This window comes from Cynocephalus volans, chromosome 5, assembly GCF_027409185.1.
Source record: "Cynocephalus volans isolate mCynVol1 chromosome 5, mCynVol1.pri, whole genome shotgun sequence".
Lineage (NCBI taxonomy): Eukaryota > Metazoa > Chordata > Mammalia > Dermoptera > Cynocephalidae > Cynocephalus > Cynocephalus volans.
The window spans coordinates 156,583,364-156,600,372 of NC_084464.1; the positions used below are offsets into that span (position 1 = coordinate 156,583,364).

The 17,009-nt window shown below is 43.5% G+C and overlaps 1 protein-coding gene across 10 annotated transcripts in view; it reads left to right on the forward strand.

The window, feature by feature from the left end:
* The window catches only part of TULP4 (TUB like protein 4), a 246,577-nt gene extending 229,891 nt beyond the window's left edge, over window positions 1-16,686 (forward strand). For all 10 annotated transcript variants that reach the window (XM_063097967.1, XM_063097972.1, XM_063097969.1 and 7 more), the window contains 3 exons: window positions 4,581-4,724; window positions 7,273-9,785; window positions 11,601-16,686. In XM_063097967.1, coding sequence (XP_062954037.1) covers window positions 4,581-4,724; window positions 7,273-9,785; window positions 11,601-11,717 — 2,774 coding nt within the window. In that variant the 3' untranslated portion in view covers window positions 11,718-16,686. The remainder of the gene's footprint in view (window positions 1-4,580; window positions 4,725-7,272; window positions 9,786-11,600) is intronic.
* The last annotated feature ends 323 nt before the right edge of the window (window positions 16,687-17,009 follow it).

The window sequence follows — 17,009 nt, forward strand, 5'->3', positions numbered from 1 at the left end:
GATGATGGACATTTGGGCTGGTTCCAACTCTTGGCTATTGTAAAGAGTGCTGCGATGAACATTGGGGAACAGGTATACCTTCGACTTGATGATTTCCATTCCTCTGGGTATATTCCCAACAGTGGGATAGCTGGGTCGTATGGTAGATCTATCTGCAATTGTTTGAGGAACCTCCATACCATTTTCCATAGAGGCTGCACCATTTTGCAGTCCCACCAACAATGTATGAGAGTTCCTTTTTCTCCGCAACCTCGCCAGCATTTATCGTTCAGAGTCTTTTGGATTTTAGCCATCCTAACTGGGGTTAGATGGTATCTCAGTGTGGTTTTGATTTGCATTTCCCGGATGCTGAGTGATGTTGAGCATTTTTTCATATGTCTGTTGGCCATTTGTATATCTTCCTTAGAGAAATGCCTGCTTAGCTCTTTTGCCCATTTTTTAATTGGGTTGCTTGTTTTTTTCTTGTAAAGTTGTTTGAGTTCCTTATATATTCTGGATATTAATCTTTTGTCAGATGTATATTTTGCAAATATTTCCTCCCACTCTGTTGGTTGTCTTTTAACTCTGTTAATTGTTTCTTTTGCTGTGCAGAAGCTTTTTAGTTTGATATAATCCCATTTGTTTATTTTTCCTTTGGTTGCCCGTGCTTTTGAGGTTGTATTCATGAAGTCTGTGCCCAGTCCTATTTCCTGAAGTGTTTCTCATATGTTTTCTTTAAGAAGTTTTATTGTTTCAGGGTGTATATATAAATCCATAATCCATTTTGAGTTGATTTTATAAATGGTGAGAGGTATGGGTCTAGTTTCATTCTCCTGCATATGGATATCCAGTTATCTCAGCACCATTTGCTGAAGAGGCAGTCCCTTCCCCAGTGAATAGGCTTGGTGCCTTTATCAAAGATCAGATGGCAGTAAGTGTGTGGGTTGATTTCTGGATTCTCTATTCTATTCCATTGGTCTGTGTGTCTGTTTTTATGCCAGTACCATACTGTTTTGGTTATTATAGCTTTGTAGTATAGCTTAAAGTCAGGTAGTGTTATGCCTCCAGCTTTATTTTTTTTGCTCAGCATTGCTTTGGCTATGCGTGGTCTTTTATTGTTCCATATAAATGTCTGGACAGTTTTTTCCATTTCTGAGAAAAATGTCTTTGGAATTTTGATGGGGATTGCATTGAATTTGTATATCACTTTGGGTAGTATGGACATTTTCACTATGTTGATTCTTCCAATCCAAGAGCATGGGATATCTTTCCATCTTCTTGTATCCTCTCTAATTTCTCTCAGCAGTGGTTTGTAGTTCTCATTATAGAGATTTTTCACCTCCTTGGTTAACTCAGTTCCTAAGTATTTTATTTTTTTGGTGGCTATTGTAAATGGGCAGGCTTTCTTGATTTCTCTTTCTGCATGTTCACTATTGGAGAAAAGAAATGCTACTGATTTTTGTGTGTTGATTTTGTATCCTGCTACTGTGCTGAAATCATTTATCAATTCCAACAGTTTTTTTGTAGAGGTTTTAGGCTGTTCGATATATAGGATCATGTCATCTGCAAACAGGGACAGTTTGACTTCATCTTTTCCAATCTGGATGCCCTTTATTTCCTTCTCTGATTGCTCTGGCTAGTACTTCCAACACTATGTTGAATAGGAGTGGTGAGAGTGGGCATCCTTGTCTAGTTCCTGTTCTTAAAGGGAAAGCTTTCAGCTTTTGCCCATTCAGGATGATATTGGCAGTGGGTTTGTCATATATGGCTTTAATTATGTTGAGATACTTTCCCTCTATACCTAACTTATAGAGGGTCTTTGTCAAGAATGAGGGCTGAACTTTATCAAATGCTTTTTCAGCATCTATAGAGATGATCATATGGTCCTTGTGTTTGAGTTTATTAATATGGTGTATCACATTTATTGATTTGCGTATGTTGAACCAACCTTGCATCCCTGGGATGAATCCCACTTGATCGTGATGAATAATTTTTCGTATGTGTTGCTGTATTCTGTTTGCTAGTATTTTAGTGAGGATTTTTGCATCTATATTCATCAAGGATATCGGCCTGTAGTTTTCTTTTTTGGTTATATCTTTACCTGGTTTTGGTATCAGGATGATGTTTGCTTCATAGAATGAGTTTGGGAGATTTGCGTCCGTTTCAATCTTTTGGAATAGTTTGTAAAGAATCGGTGTCAATTCCTCTTTGAATGTTTGGTAAAATTCTGCTGTGAATCCATCTGGTCCTGGGCTTTTCTTTGTTGGGAGCCTTCTGATAACAGCTTCAATCTCCTTTATTGTTATTGGTCTGTTCAAATTTTCTACGTCTTCATGGTTCAGTTTTGGGAGCTTGTGTGTGTCCAGAAATTTATCCATTTCCTCCAGATTTCCAAATTTGTTGGCGTATAGTTGTTTATAGTAGTCTCAAATGATGCCTTGTATTTCAGATGAATCAGTTGTGATATCGCCTTTTTCATTTCTAATTTTTGTTATTTGAGTCTTCTTCTTTTTTTTTTTGTTAACCATGCTAATGGTTTGTCAATTTGATTTATCTTTTCAAAAAACCAACTTTTTGATTCATTGATCTTTTGTATTGTTTTTTGGGTTTCAATTTCATTCAGTTCTGCTCTGATCTTAATGATTTCTTTCCGTCTGCTTACTTTAGGTTTAGATTGTTCTTGTTTTTCTAGATCTTTAAGGTGAAGTGTTAGGTTGTTCACTTGCCATCTTTCCATTCTTCCGAGATGAGCATTTAATGCAATAAATTTCCCCCTTAATACTGCTTTTGCAGTATCCCACAGGTTTTGGTATGATGTATCATTGTTTTCATTAGTTTCAATAAATTTTTTGATTTCCTGCTTGATTTCTTCTTGGACCCATATGTCATTAAGTAGAATGCTGTTTAATTTCCATGTGTTTGTATAGTTTCCAGAGTTTCGTTTGTTATTAATTTCTAGTTTTATTCCATTGTGGTCTGAGAAAATACATGGGATAATTCCAATTTTTTTGAATTTATTGAGACTTGATTTGTGACCTAATATGTGATCTATCCTGGAGAATGATCCATGTGCTGATGAGAAGAATGAATATTCTGAGGTTGTTGGGTGGAATGTTCTGTAGATATCTGCCAATTCCAATTGGTCTAGAGTCTTGTTTAGATCTTGTGTTTCTCTACTGTTTCTCTACTGGCAGGGGGTTTCACAGTCCACCGGTTTGAGACTAATGAATAACTAGGATGTTGCTGTGGTTGCCAATTTCATATGGCTACCTCCGTGGCTGCTCAGTTGGCCTCTAGTGCCTTGTGTTTGTGGTTGCCTCGGGTTTTGGGCTTCTCTGGGGAGCCACCTTTCTGGTCAGCTTGGACTCTGCTGGGCTGGTGGATCACGTACCACAGGGTGTGTGATCACTGTTGAGCTTTCACTTCCTGTGCAGGACTTCTCCCTGTTCCATGTGCTCTGGCCCAGGCTGTTGGATCGTGCAGTGGCGACCCCACAGGTGTGTGGTCGAGTCTCCGCCTCCCTGGCCGCACGTCTCCCCACTCTGTGCGCACTGTGCTGGGCTGGGACGTGTCTTCTGCAACCCTCGTCTATCAGCTGGGCCTTCAAGACCCTGCTCAGCACCGCCTCGCCCAGGAAGTCTACTAGGTTTCTGGTAGGCACAGACGACCAGTCGCTCCGGGTGCCTTTGTAGCACTGTGTAGATCTTTCTCGGGACTTGTTCACCTTTGTATCCCCCCGGCATCGATCGAGTCTAGCGTCCGCCTGCAACCAGCTCTCCGGCAGGTTCAAGTGGACTTGGGAACTCTCCTACCACACTTTTCCAAATCAGAAATTGGTTAGGCGTTTTTCTGAACTGGTGGCCGCAGAGATGGTATTTGCCTCCCAGTAACAGGAAGTTTACCGGGGGAGATTAATTATTTTTAAGTTTATTTTGTCTTCTCTAAATATTTTAGTTGCAATTTAGTCCTTCTCTGAAATGTTCCTGTTAATCAAATTAAATCTTAGGGTTTAAAAAAACTACATGGAAGTTCCCTATAAATCTCTAACCTGATCATTGGATTGAAATTGAAAGTCAGTCCAAGAGCCCAGTCCTGAGTAGAGGCAGCATTTTATTCCTGCTTGCTGCCATGTCACCCCTCATTTCGCACTTGCTTTCAAACAGCTCCTTGGTTTCCCCAGATTCCCATGAGGTTGGCACTCTGGTTATCACAACTATGTTCACTAAATTATCCTTTGAATTACAAATGAGATTTTTAAAAAATATAGTTTTCATACCCCAGCTCATTCCAAAAAGGATTTAAGTCTAAGATATATATTTTAACATTTGAAATTTGTAGTTCTGCAGACAAACCATTGGCAAAGTGGCTAAGCTAAACCAAGAATTTGCCGTTACTGAATTCAAAACTGCAGCTGGTGTGGCCGCCTCAGTACCAGGGAGAGATGAAGAGCTCCTCTTGGATGCTTTGCCCTGCCTGTGCAAATCTGTCTTGTGATGGCAGGAAAACCACAGCCCCTCTATTCCTCTTCCTGTGACTCTGTTTACACTTTGCCTCTCCTCTGGTGTCTCTCTATTCACTGTGCCCTTTTTCCTTCCCACCAGTAATCTATAAAACCAGCCTCCTGCATCTCCAGCCACGACAGATGACCATTTATCTCCCAGAAGTTCGAAAGATTTCCATGGACTATATTAATTTACCTGTCTTCAACCCAAATGTTTTCAGTGAAGATGAAGATGATTTACCAGGTGCGTTTACATACATTGATGTATTTGTTATGATCCTTATCTTAGCAGATCATGCAAAGAGGTCAGAGTGTTAAGTTACTGAGGATGATAGCCTTCTGCCTTGGTTTGGAGAAGGCATACCTGCCTCAGTAAGGTTGGTAGATGCAGTGTCATGTCCCAGGAGAAAGGTCACAGATTGGCACTGGTTTTGGGAGGAAAAAAGCTACCAGAGCACAGATAGGTAAGATGCCGCATGTTCATAGAGAGCACTTTTGATATCTTGTTTTGACATAATCCTAACAGTAACCCTTTTAGTCATGTGCCTGGATAAAGATAAGTTAAAACTAATCAGGACTAAATAAAATCAAAACTTAAACCTAGTCTCATTGATCAGGGGCAGCCTTCACCCTTTGAACCCCTGCTTAGAGCATTCCTCACTCCAGGGTTCCCGTGGTGCCCTCAGAGCCCAGTTTCTCAAACCTGCCCCATCTCCAGGATTCAAAGCCTTTACACTGAACCATCTCTCTTCCACTGTGAGGTGCATGTCTCCATGCTCAGAGGCCTGGCCCAGGGTAAAAGTACGATCTGGTACACAATTTTAAAATTCCAGTGTACAGATTGTCAAATATTTATAGCATCTTAATTTAAGTGTTTTCTAGTGGGGGGATCCTTAAGGGATCCTACTTTGATTAATGGATTAGAATGATTTCTAATTAGTCTGCCAATTAATTGTATGAAACTATTCTCAGTTACTCTAGGGTACTTGAAAAATATTTGCTTTTCTAAGTAAAAGTCCACCTATAATTTTGTTCTGCTTCCAGCCAAGCAAGGCTCTGAAAGTCCCTTATTTCTGAGCTAGAGGAGCCCCAACATGGGCCATGACTTCTCCTGTACGTTGATGACCTGACGGGTTCTGGTCCTCACAGTGGGACATGGAGGGACACACATTCCAGCCCAGGCTCAGCTCCTCACTAGGGCACCTCAGTTGGGGGGTTGTTGACCTTCTCCCAGTCCAGAGTTTTTACTTGAAAAATGATCTCTACTGTACTTTCTGGCAGTACCCATCCTCGGTTCTCTGATGGTGTACGCCTCCTGCATAGGTGCAGCAAGCATTTTAGACTAATGCAGCCCTAGTAGGTGTGGTTGTACAGCCACATAAGTACCCACGATTCGGCAAAGCCTCACATACTTGAGCTTTATAGCGCTTCACCTCCTATTTCAGAATCTTGGATTTAGGAGCGCCTTTTATACTTACCTCTTAACGCCCAGCCAGAATGTGACTAATACAGCCCTCTCTAATGTTCATCTGTGATTGCTGCTGCTGTCGTTACTGTCTGTGGTTCCCAGCGAGAGGAGGGAACATAGTCTCAGGGCTTACATTTAATGATGGTGACTCAATAGAGACTCTTCTTTAGAGGGGAAGATGCCTGCGATCAACATTCCATAAAGATGACAGACCACCTGAAAGAGGGATATGAACAGGAATAATAGAAACTTGAGACAGGACCTGGATTCATGCAGCCAGAGGGGAGTTATGTCTCACTAGAGGACCCCAGAGAAGGGTGGGAGAGTCTGTTTCAGGCACTACAGGCGGGCTTAGCTTTTAACAAAGCAGTTGGCTTCATTCTGCAGTTCTGCTGGTGAAAGATCAGCCAGCCTTTACATTTACCCTGTTAAATCATATTTTCTGACCATACACTAGTTGCCAAAAGTACTAAGCACCATGCTCCAGACTTCTGGCAGTTTTCTCTGAGGGAGGGTCCACAGAGTGTGGCTTGATGGGCCTGGAGGAGCAACATTGTGCTTGTGCTCACTGGCACTTGAGATAGGGCAGCACCAAAGGACGGCTCTGAGTCCCTTCCTGCAGGTCAAAAGTACAAACAGGATATATTTAAAGGGTTTTAGTCAGTGTGGCTCTACCTTACATACTGTTTCAGATGCTGAAAAGCAGATAAATTAGGAAATGATACTAATAATAAATTAGGAAATGATGCAGATTTCCTAGAGGATTCTTTTCATTGATTTCTCTACTACATTTTACATGGTTCTATTTATAAGAACTTGATTTGCATACAAATTTCAGACACACATCTGTTGCATGACATGTCCCACACCGACCAATGCATAATTGTGGATACACCTGCTCAGAAGCCTAGGCATTGCGAGTCCTCAGTGGAGTTTCATACTGTACTGTTGCCCTCTTCTTACATGAAAGGGTGGTCAGTTTATGAATATCCTAAGAAAAGCTTCTTTAAACATTTTATTGGCACATGGTACCAAATTCAGAAGGTTTTAAAATGTGGCCATTGAGAAGCTCTGAGAACACTCTTTGCTAATGGACAACTTGCAGGCTGCCCTGCAGAGCTCACCGATTGCCTGTCTGTTCTTCCAGAAGTGTTAGAGAGGCTTTATATAACTGTGAGAACAGTCCAGTTTTCCCTAAGCAAACACATCTCAGCCTCTAGCAATTGCATTTCATATGCAAAAGAACCGGTTGATGTACTGTTTATTCTGACCCAGTTTCATGGCACTGTTTTGCAATTAGTTCCTTTTTCTAATTTCCTTCCAGTGACAGGAGCATCTGGTATCCCTGAGAATAACCCACCTTGTACAGTGAACATCCCTATAGCGCCCATCCACAGCTCGGCTCAAGCAATGTCCCCCACACAGAGCATAGGGCTGGTGCAGTCCCTCCTGGCCAATCAAAATGTGCAGCTGGACATCCTGACCAATCAAACCACAGCCGTGGGGGCAGCAGAACATACAGGTGACAGTGCCACCCCGTACCCTGTCTCCAGCCGCTACTCCAACCCTGGACAGGTGATTTTCGGAGGCGTGGAAATGGGCCGCATCATTCCAAATCCCCCTCCATTGTCCCTGCCACCGCCACCACCACCTCTGCCACAGGGGCCCATGCAGCTGTCCTTGCTGGACCATGGGGACCGAGAACACGAGCACCTGCAGAAGTCAGCCAAAGCCCTCAGGCCAGTGCCACAGCTGGCAGCTGAGGGGGATGCTGTGGTCTTTAGCGCCACCCAGGAGGTCCAGGTGACCAAGATGAACCCTCCACCCCCTTACCCAGGAACCATCCCTGCAGCCCCCACCACGGCAGCACCGCCGCCCCCTCTGCCACCACCACAGCCCCCAGTGGATGTGTGCTTGAAGAAGGGTGACTTCTCCCTCTATTCCACATCAGCACATTACCAGACACCCCTGGGCTATGAGAGAATCACCACCTTTGACAGCAGCGGCAATGTGGAGGAGGTGTGCCGGCCCCGGACTCGGATGCTGTGTTCCCAGAACACCTACACCCTTCCCGGCCCAGGCAGCTCTGCCACCTTGAGGCTTACAGCCACCGAGAAGAAGGTCCCCCAGCCCTGCACCAGTGCCACCCTGAACCGCCTGACCATCCCTCGCTACTCTATCCCCACTGGGGACCCACCCCCATATCCCGAAATTGCCAGCCAGCTGGCCCAGGGGCGGGTTGCTGCCCAGAGACCCGATAGCAGCCTCATTCACGCCACCCTGCGGAGGAACAACCGCGAGGCCGTGCTCAAGATGGCCCAGCTTGCCGACAGCCCGCGAGCCCTCCTGCAGCCACTGGCCAAGCCCAAGGGTGGGTCCGGGGGGGCGGCTGCGGCGCAGCTCCCTGCACGGCCACCGCCTGCTCTGTATACCTGCAGCCAGTGCAGCAGTGCAGGGCCTGGCTCGCAGCCCAGTGCCCTGGCCCACGCAGTCAGCACCTCCCCACTAGCCTCCCAGTCCTCCTATAGCCTCCTGAGCCCACCCGACAGTGCCCGTGACCATGTCGACTACGTCAACTCAGCTTTCACAGAGGATGAGACCCTGTCCCAGCACTGTCAGCTCGAGAAGCCCCTAAGGCACCCCCTGCTGCCAGAAGCTGCTGTTGCCGTGAAACGGCCACCCCCTTACCAATGGGACCCTGTGCTGGGTGAGGATGTGTGGGTTCCTCAGGAAAGGACAGCACAGACTGCAGTGCCCAACACCTTAAAATTGTCCCCTCTGATGCTAGGTCAGGGCCAGCACCTGGACGTGTCCCGAGTGCCCTTTGTCTCCCCCAAGTCTCCCGCCAGCCCTACTGCCACTTTCCAAGCAGGCTATGGGATGGGAGTGGCCTATCCAGGAAGCTATAGCAACCCCCCTTTGCCTGGAGTGCAGGCTCCCTGTTCCCCCAAAGACGCCCTGTCCCCAGCGCAGTTTGCACAGCAAGAGTCCGCTGTGGTCCTTCAGCCCACCTACCCACCCAGCCTTTCCTACTGCACCCTGCCCCCCATGTACCCAGGAAGCAGCACATGCTCTAGTTTACAGCTGCCACCTGTCGCCTTGCACCCATGGAGTCCCTATGGCACCTGCCCACCCGTGCAGAGCCCCCAGGGCACTCTCCCCGCTAAGCCACATTTGGTGGTGGAGAAGCCCCTTGTGTCCCCACCACCTGCTGACCTCCAAAGCCACATGGGCACAGAGGTGATGGCAGAAACCACAGACAACTTCCAAGAAGTGCTCTCCTTGACAGAGAGCCCGGTCCCCCAACGGACAGAAAAGTTTGGAAAGAAGAACCGGAAGCGCCTGGACAGCAGAGCAGAGGAAGGAAGCGTTCAGGCCATCACCGAGGGCAGAGTGAAGAAGGAGGCTAGGACTCTGAGTGACTTTAATTCTCTCATCTCCAGCCCCCGCCTGGGGAGAGAGAAGAAGAAAGCGAAGAGTCAGAAAGAGCAGCTGAAGTCAAAGAAGCTGAGTAAGACGAGTGAATTCCAGGACAGCTCGGACAGTGAGCCCGAACTGTTCATCAGTGGGGACGAGCTCATGAACCAGAGCCAGGGCGGCAAGAAGGGGTGGAAAAGCAAGCGGAACCCACGCGCAGCCAGCGAGCTGGAGGAGTTCAAGTGCCGGAAGGCCAGCGAGAAGGAGGACGGGCGGCTGGGCAGCCAGGGCTTCGTGTACGTGATGGCCAATAAGCAGCCCTTGTGGAACGAGGCCACCCAGGTGTACCAGCTGGACTTCGGAGGGCGGGTGACCCAGGAGTCAGCCAAGAACTTCCAGATCGAGTTGGAGGGGCGGCAGGTAAGAAAGCTCTGGTGCTATGGCCGCTGGGTGAGGTGTTTTGGACATCCTAGAGCACTTTCCGAAAGGCCAAATGGGAAATGTGGGCAATATCTAATATCTCTTAGGAGGAGTCAGATGGAGTTACAATTTCCAGTGTACACTGCTTTCTTTTATTTATTTTTAATCCAGGTGATGCATGCACTGAGTATTTAAAGTCAAACGATTCTATGAGACCTCAAAGGAAAACTAGCAGGCCCCCCTCCTCCCCCCTGCTACTCGCAATACCTGCTCTCCCAGAGGCGGGTGCTTCAGCTTGTTGTTTCTGGTATTTGCCATCGTATTTTAAAGAACATATTTATACTTCCATGTATTGACTTTTTATTTGGGGCCTCATATGTTGACTTCTTCCTGAGGAACATGAGGGTTAGTTTTCCTCACCCCCTTCTGCCTGCCCCACACATATGCATGTGAACTCTCCCTTTCCCCCTTTCCCACTAAATCAATACTCATTGATTGTTTTGCCTGTAAGTATGATTCACAGCTAAGCCATGTGTTATGGCTCAATTATATCACTCTGTTGTACAGATTTTTGTTTTTTCTTCTCTGACGTGTTAATTGCCTAGTTTTTGTTTATTTGCTTTTTTCTCTGTGTATTTATTAAGTCCTTCCCCAGTTCTGCCAGAATGCGAATCTCCTCTTGATGCAGCTAAACACTGGGTAATTTGTCCGTGCTTCCTGCTCCAGCCTGGAGTGGTTGCTCCAGACCTGCTACGTAACTCCTTCCTCATCATCCTGGGAGTCCTTTTACCTCTCATATTTAAATTTGCATTTTCGTTACAGGTTGACCATCCCTAGTCCAGAAATCTGAAATGCTCCAAAATCTGAAACTTTTTAAGCACTGATATAATGCTCAAAAGAAATGTTCATTGGAGTAGTTTGGATTTGGGATTTACAGATTAGAGATACTCAATCTGTAATTCACTCGACAGATATTTGTAAGGCTGGCAATCTTCTAAGCCAGGGGTCAGCAAACTGCAGCCCACAGGCCATTCTGTCTTGCTGCCTCTTTTTATAAATGAACTGTTTTGGAACACAGCCACGCATTCACTCAAGTACTACCTGTGGCCGCTTTCACCTGACAACAGCAGAGTTGAGTAGTTGTGGCAGAGACCATATGACCTACAAAGCCTGAAACATTTATTATCAGCTCTTTAGAGAAAGTTTGCCAACCCCTGCTCTAAGTGCTGAAATTAGAGTTGTGAGAAAGCCATCGTGGAGCTTACAAAACTGGGAGAAAGACCATAAACGAATGAATGTATATAGCAGAATGTAGTATAATGATCTAATGCAATGTGGCTACAGGAAATAGTGACATGACAAGTAAAACGGTAAGGAGGTGGAGTGTGGTGGGAAAGAGGCATGTTGTATTCTGTAAAGGGGGCTAGGGAGTTCCTCTCTGAGGCAGTGACATTCGGCAGTTACGACTGATACTTCTCGTAAGTCTCTTTTAGCCTATAGTTTCTTCTTCTTTTTCTCCTTTCTATTTCCCCGATGAAGAAACCCCTTCATCTGACCTGTAGAGTTCCCTACATTCTGAATTTTGCTCATTGTCTCCCCTCTGGGTTGTTTAACATGTTCCTCTGTCTCTTTGTTTCCTACAGACTTGTAGTTTGATCTAGAAGCTTGATCAGATTCAGTGTCCTTTTGGTTAGCAAAAACATCTCATAGGCTATGCTGTCTGCTCCCATCAGGAGCCACACAAACCTGGGTGCCGTCTTCCTACCTTGTTTTTCTTGAATGTCTTTGCTTCCCCACCTCCCACACTGCCCCCAGGTGATGCAGTTTGGACGAATTGATGGCAACGCATACATTCTGGACTTCCAGTACCCCTTCTCAGCCGTGCAGGCCTTTGCGGTGGCCCTGGCCAACGTGACTCAGCGCCTCAAGTGAGGAGACAGTGCTGGGAGAAGAGAGATGCAAAGTAGCCTCTCGAAGAGGTCTGATTGGAGATGCTAGAGGAGCTGGCGCAGGCAGGGTGCCTGGAGGACCAGAAGACAACCATGAAACTGGAACAGCCTGTCAGGCCAGGAGAGGGCACTGGCCCCTAGTCGTTGTTGTTTATTTGGGCTTTATTCTTTACTGTCTGTCTTTTCTTCTTTCGGTAGAGTGGCATTTGGAGTCAAAGGGTGCGAGGCACCAGGTGTTCTTTCAGGAAATATAGCTTGGGTGTGGTAATGTTCTACAGGGTTCACTTATGTCAGTGGCCGGGACCAGGGCCCTTTAGAGTGAGGGTGGACTGCCTCAGAGCCTGCTGTTCTTGTAGACCTAGAGAGTATGCATTATATTCATTATCCACGATATCAGCTTTTATTACTCCTCCAACATCACCTCTAGGATGAAAACAAAAACCTTTTTTAAAAAACACAACCAAAAATCCTGTTCTTTCAGACAGGGGGATAGTATTTAATTCACACACATCATTGTTATTCCTCACAAGGTGACTTGATTAATGAAGGGTATTTGAGCAAATGCACCATGTTTGACTAATAAAAGTAGGCTTTTTTACAGGGGTGCTATCTCCAGGCATAAATGTGATTTGCTCATTATGATGTCAGGGAAGGGATGCTGGGTGAGGAATGAGCTGTGCATGTAGACAGGTTCGCAGTGCTCTGCATAACCTGGTGGCTCAGCGGTGTGACTTGTAACAGTATAAGGGCTACATGCCTCTTCTGAGGATGTTCATTTCAAAAGACTCCCCTGCTTCATCATATGTCAGAGTTCCATAGGATCAGTGATGATCATTCAGTGTAAGTGGCTGCAGGAGAAGGTAAGGGACAAGAAGGGAAAGACCCCAGGCTGTGGCAGAGGCAGTGGTTTTTTCAGATAGTGTGGCAGAGAGTACTAGAGCCCCACTTGTTGAGAACAACCTCTATTCTTTCTGCCCCTTTTATTTTTTAATCTGGAACACATTACTGTAAACATGATCTTATCCATTAGATATTACTCTTCTATGCTTTCTCTTTCTAAAAGTGTGGACTAGACTTTATTTGAAACCAACTGCTTTCCTCCTCTTGGCTATGTTAAAATTGATTTAACTAGAAATGTTTTCTGTCATATTGGAAATGTAACCAAAAAAATTGTAAGCATTCGCCAAGGTATTATTGAAAGATAGGAGCATGGTCAAATCTATGACAAAAGTTCCACAAACTTCTCTAAGAAAAAAAAATTGTCTATGAACTGTACAGGCTGTTTACTGAGGAGATAAGCCACTGGGAAAACACTGTTAAAAGTATAGCACTTAGAGTAGTTGGTTGAACACACTTTGCTAATTGCAAAATATCTTTCCCACCTTCCCCTCCTCACAAGAACACCTTCGGCAATATTTGAGCCCTGATGACAAGACCCAGTTAAGTTTTTTTCAGTTATTCATACCTGTGATGATGTTTAGAGCAGGAACACAAGAACTATCTTCTGGCATTGGGCCCTAAATTTGGATTTTATTTGGAAACAGACAAGTAGAAGATGCTATAGAAAGGCATTTTCAGGGCCGGACCCGTGGCTCACTCGGGAGAGTGCAGCACTGGGAGCGCAGCAGCGCTCCTGCCGCGGGTTCGGATCCTATATAGGAATGGCCGCACCGCGGACGACACCAAGCCAAGGGTTGCGATCCCCTTACCGGTCACAAAAAAAAAAAGAAAAAAAAAAAAGGCATTTTCAGATTAAAAAGTTTTTTAAATTCTCTGTTTTGGTTTAAAAATTAAAGAAACTGGCCCATTGCTTCCCCTGAGTGCGATGACATCACTCACTATTCTCTCCAAACACCTAAGAAATACTGGTGAGGTTTTTCAATATGGTGGAGGACATCTCCTAGCTAATACCATAGTTTCCCATTTTATATTTTAAACTATTGGACCTGATTCTTTGTTGTAAAGTTCTTCCATAAGGAATTTAGCAATGTATTCAGAGTAATTTTATTCTTTTTTATAAGTTTCTTTAGCTTGATGTGGTGTTTTAATGCTTCTTATTAGTTGTGCAATAATGGTTATAGCCTATTTCTAAAATAATTTAAATGCCATTCCCCTGTTTTATTGTTCAAGAGATAATTATTTATCTTGCTTTTCATAGTGTTCTTAGGAATTGTTTTGTTATTATGTATTGGTGAGTTATGTCCATTTTATTATTTATTTAGAAAAATAGTATCTTTGTAACAACTTACTTGGTAGCAGTATATTTTGCTGCAAGAAATAAAGAGGATATGATAGAGGTTTTTTTGCTGGACAATTTGTAACTTTTTCTAATCGGGAAAAGATATTTGTATTCTTGAAAAAAAATTTTTTTTGTATTTTGTGTTATTGATTATATACAAAGGAAAATATTTCTTTGGATAACATACCCTAAAATATTTCTTCTTCTTTTGAAAATGTTATTTTTAATTAAAAATAAAGGATATGAAGTGAGGAGGAGAGAACTATTAGAAGGAGAGTAGCAAAGGAAGGAACTATCAAGTAAGAAGCTTTAGTTTTAAAAGTTCTGATTGGTTTTTGAGATATAAAGACCATGAAAGGGTACATTTTAGAACTTTTCTTATTTGATAAGAGCAAATATAGGGTGAAATTCTTGGAATGAAAGTTACATGTGAGAAGAAAAAGTGGATATTTGTAGCAAATAATTAACTAAACTTTCCAAATTCTTAGTTTACTCCCCAAAAGACATTTCCCCACCTGGAGACATAGGCTTCCTGTCTTCGATGTTTGCAGAGTGGGAATGAGCCTGCAGCACCTGCCCCTCCGTTCTGCTTCCTCTCCCAAAGAAGGCGCTCATCTCCTGCCAAGTCAGACCTAAGCTGATGGCTGCAGCGCTTGTGATATGGTGTCTTAAGTCAATGGTGGTGGTTTTACTTATTTTTAAAATTGCTTTCGTTCAGTCAGTCTCAGTTGATTAAATACTAGTAAAGTTACCTCTTAAAGTAACAGAACCTTAGGTCCTTCATGTTTATTAATAGCAATTTATGAATATCAAGATATCTCATTGAATTCCTAAATTTAAGACCGTTAGTTCAGTAAAAAGTCAACTACATAAAGAATCCATGACATTTTGAGGGAAGTGGTGTATTAACAAACATAAAAAACAGTTTTAAATTTGTTTTAGCTCTAATCTCATCAAACCAAAGGCACAGATTTGTGTAAAATATACACATTGAATGTATAGCCTGAGAAAAATTGGGACCAAAGAAGCAGGAAAATCTCAAAGCTCTAACGGCAATAAGTCAAAGGATTTTGCAATTGGTATTTTTCATCCACAGTCATTGTTACCTTGTCGAGTGTCCCATGAGGACATGCAAAAATGTGTTATGTTCATCTTGTAATCATAGCAGAAAGTCGGAGACCACAGGGCCGAGCCTGCTCTGCCACTGATTTGGAGGGTGACCTTGGGCAAGTCCCTGGGGCTGCCCAGGCCTCCATTTTTCCATCTATCAAATAACCAGGACAGCCTGGACAATCTTCTAAACTTCCTCCCATCTCTTAACAGCCTGAGCACTCAACATGGAACAGTTTCATCATTCCACTTGACAAACGTGGAAAGTATGTTTAAAAACATTGCCTTTTTGAAGAGAAATATTTATTTTCCTGTATTAATGAGCTATCTACTAAGTAGAAACCAGCCCATCTAAAATAACATTTTTAGAAAGTTCACCTCTAAGTGCATTGTGTGTATTCTGATAAAATTACACAAAAGCACTGATTCCAGGAAAGACAGAGGAGTCTTCATCTGAGTGAGCCCCGCTCAGTGGACGGCTTGAGAACAACCCTAAAATAAGTCACCACTTGCTTCCGAATCCATAGAATGGGTTCAAAAAAGAGCAAACAAGTGTAGTTCTAGGTTGATTTGAATTCTTTAGTGTGCTCTGAAGTGTCACACTATTTTCATATTCAAAAACTTTCTTGGTTCTCATACTGGCCAGACACCAAAAAAAAAAATAAATAAACAACAAAAAGATTTCTTGGAAAGGAAAGTTTTCACCCAGCACCTGTGAAAAAGGAACCCATTTTGTCCCTGTGTGGGCCAGGCAGCACTTGGCCACATCAGTGGTTGTGAACAAAGTTAGTTGAGACAAAAATGTGTCAAAAATATTGTTTGAGTTCCTGGGATTTTGTAACAGCACACAACACTGAACTCCTTACCATTTGTGTATTTCCTTATCTCTGGCTGGTAAAACTCTGAAGAGTTGTGGCTTATTTTGTTTTCGTTTTCTTTGGCTTTGTGCAATTTTCTTGTAACTTACTTGTACCTATATTTTCTGTTTACAAGTTCTTTTTAAGGGGAGGGGGAGGGTTCTAAAATCTCGTTTACTGTAGATAAAAATTTTTTTTTCGTGTTGTAGAAAAGCATGGGTTATGCGTTTGACTGAAAAAGGCACTGTATTATTTACCAAAGGGGTATTGCTTTTGTATTTGTTTATAAATGCATTATTTTGGTACTGTAAATTTGGACATAATTTCTGAATTGATTACTACTGGCATTTTCCTTTTCCTTTTTTTTTAAGCGTACGTGTGCAATGCAGGTACACAGGTCCCAGACCAAACAAGACCACCAGCATGTTCTTGTCCAAACCTTGGGAATGGTGTGCGCTGCTTTGTGCACTTCAGTTCCTCTAACGTTGGTGCGTGTGTTTGTTTTTTAATTCAGCATCCTGCATTGTTTTACTTTCCAAGCAAGATCTGTTGAGATTCCCAACTGCATTTTAATGAACTCAACCTCATTTGCCTCTCTTCTTACGTATTTTGTGTATTAGATTGTGCAGAAGGCATTCATGGTTTGCATTCACAAGGAAGTGGTTTGTCCAAATTATTTTGTCTTTATTATTGGAGTGGATTAATCTCCTTATTTTTTTCTTGATGATTTGAAGTTGTAAGAGTTGTCTGGCTATTGCTTAATAAAATTTTGCAGATAAAAAAATGTCAGTTACTCGTGTGTAGTATTTAGATGTGGGTCTTGAATCCTTTGAGAAGAAATCACCTCACTCCATTGACATGACCTGCTGATCCTCCGATTGCCTTTCGAGTCCCCGAGTGACTTTCGGCAGTGGTCATGACCCTGAGATCATCATGGTGCTGCCCATTTTGAGAGGTCAGAGATTCTGCTGTCCTCTTGATAAGTTGGTTTGATTTTGGTTTTGGTTTTTCTTGTCTTTTTTAAAGAGGACCTGATTAAGAATGCATCTTTAGAGCACCTAAAAGATCA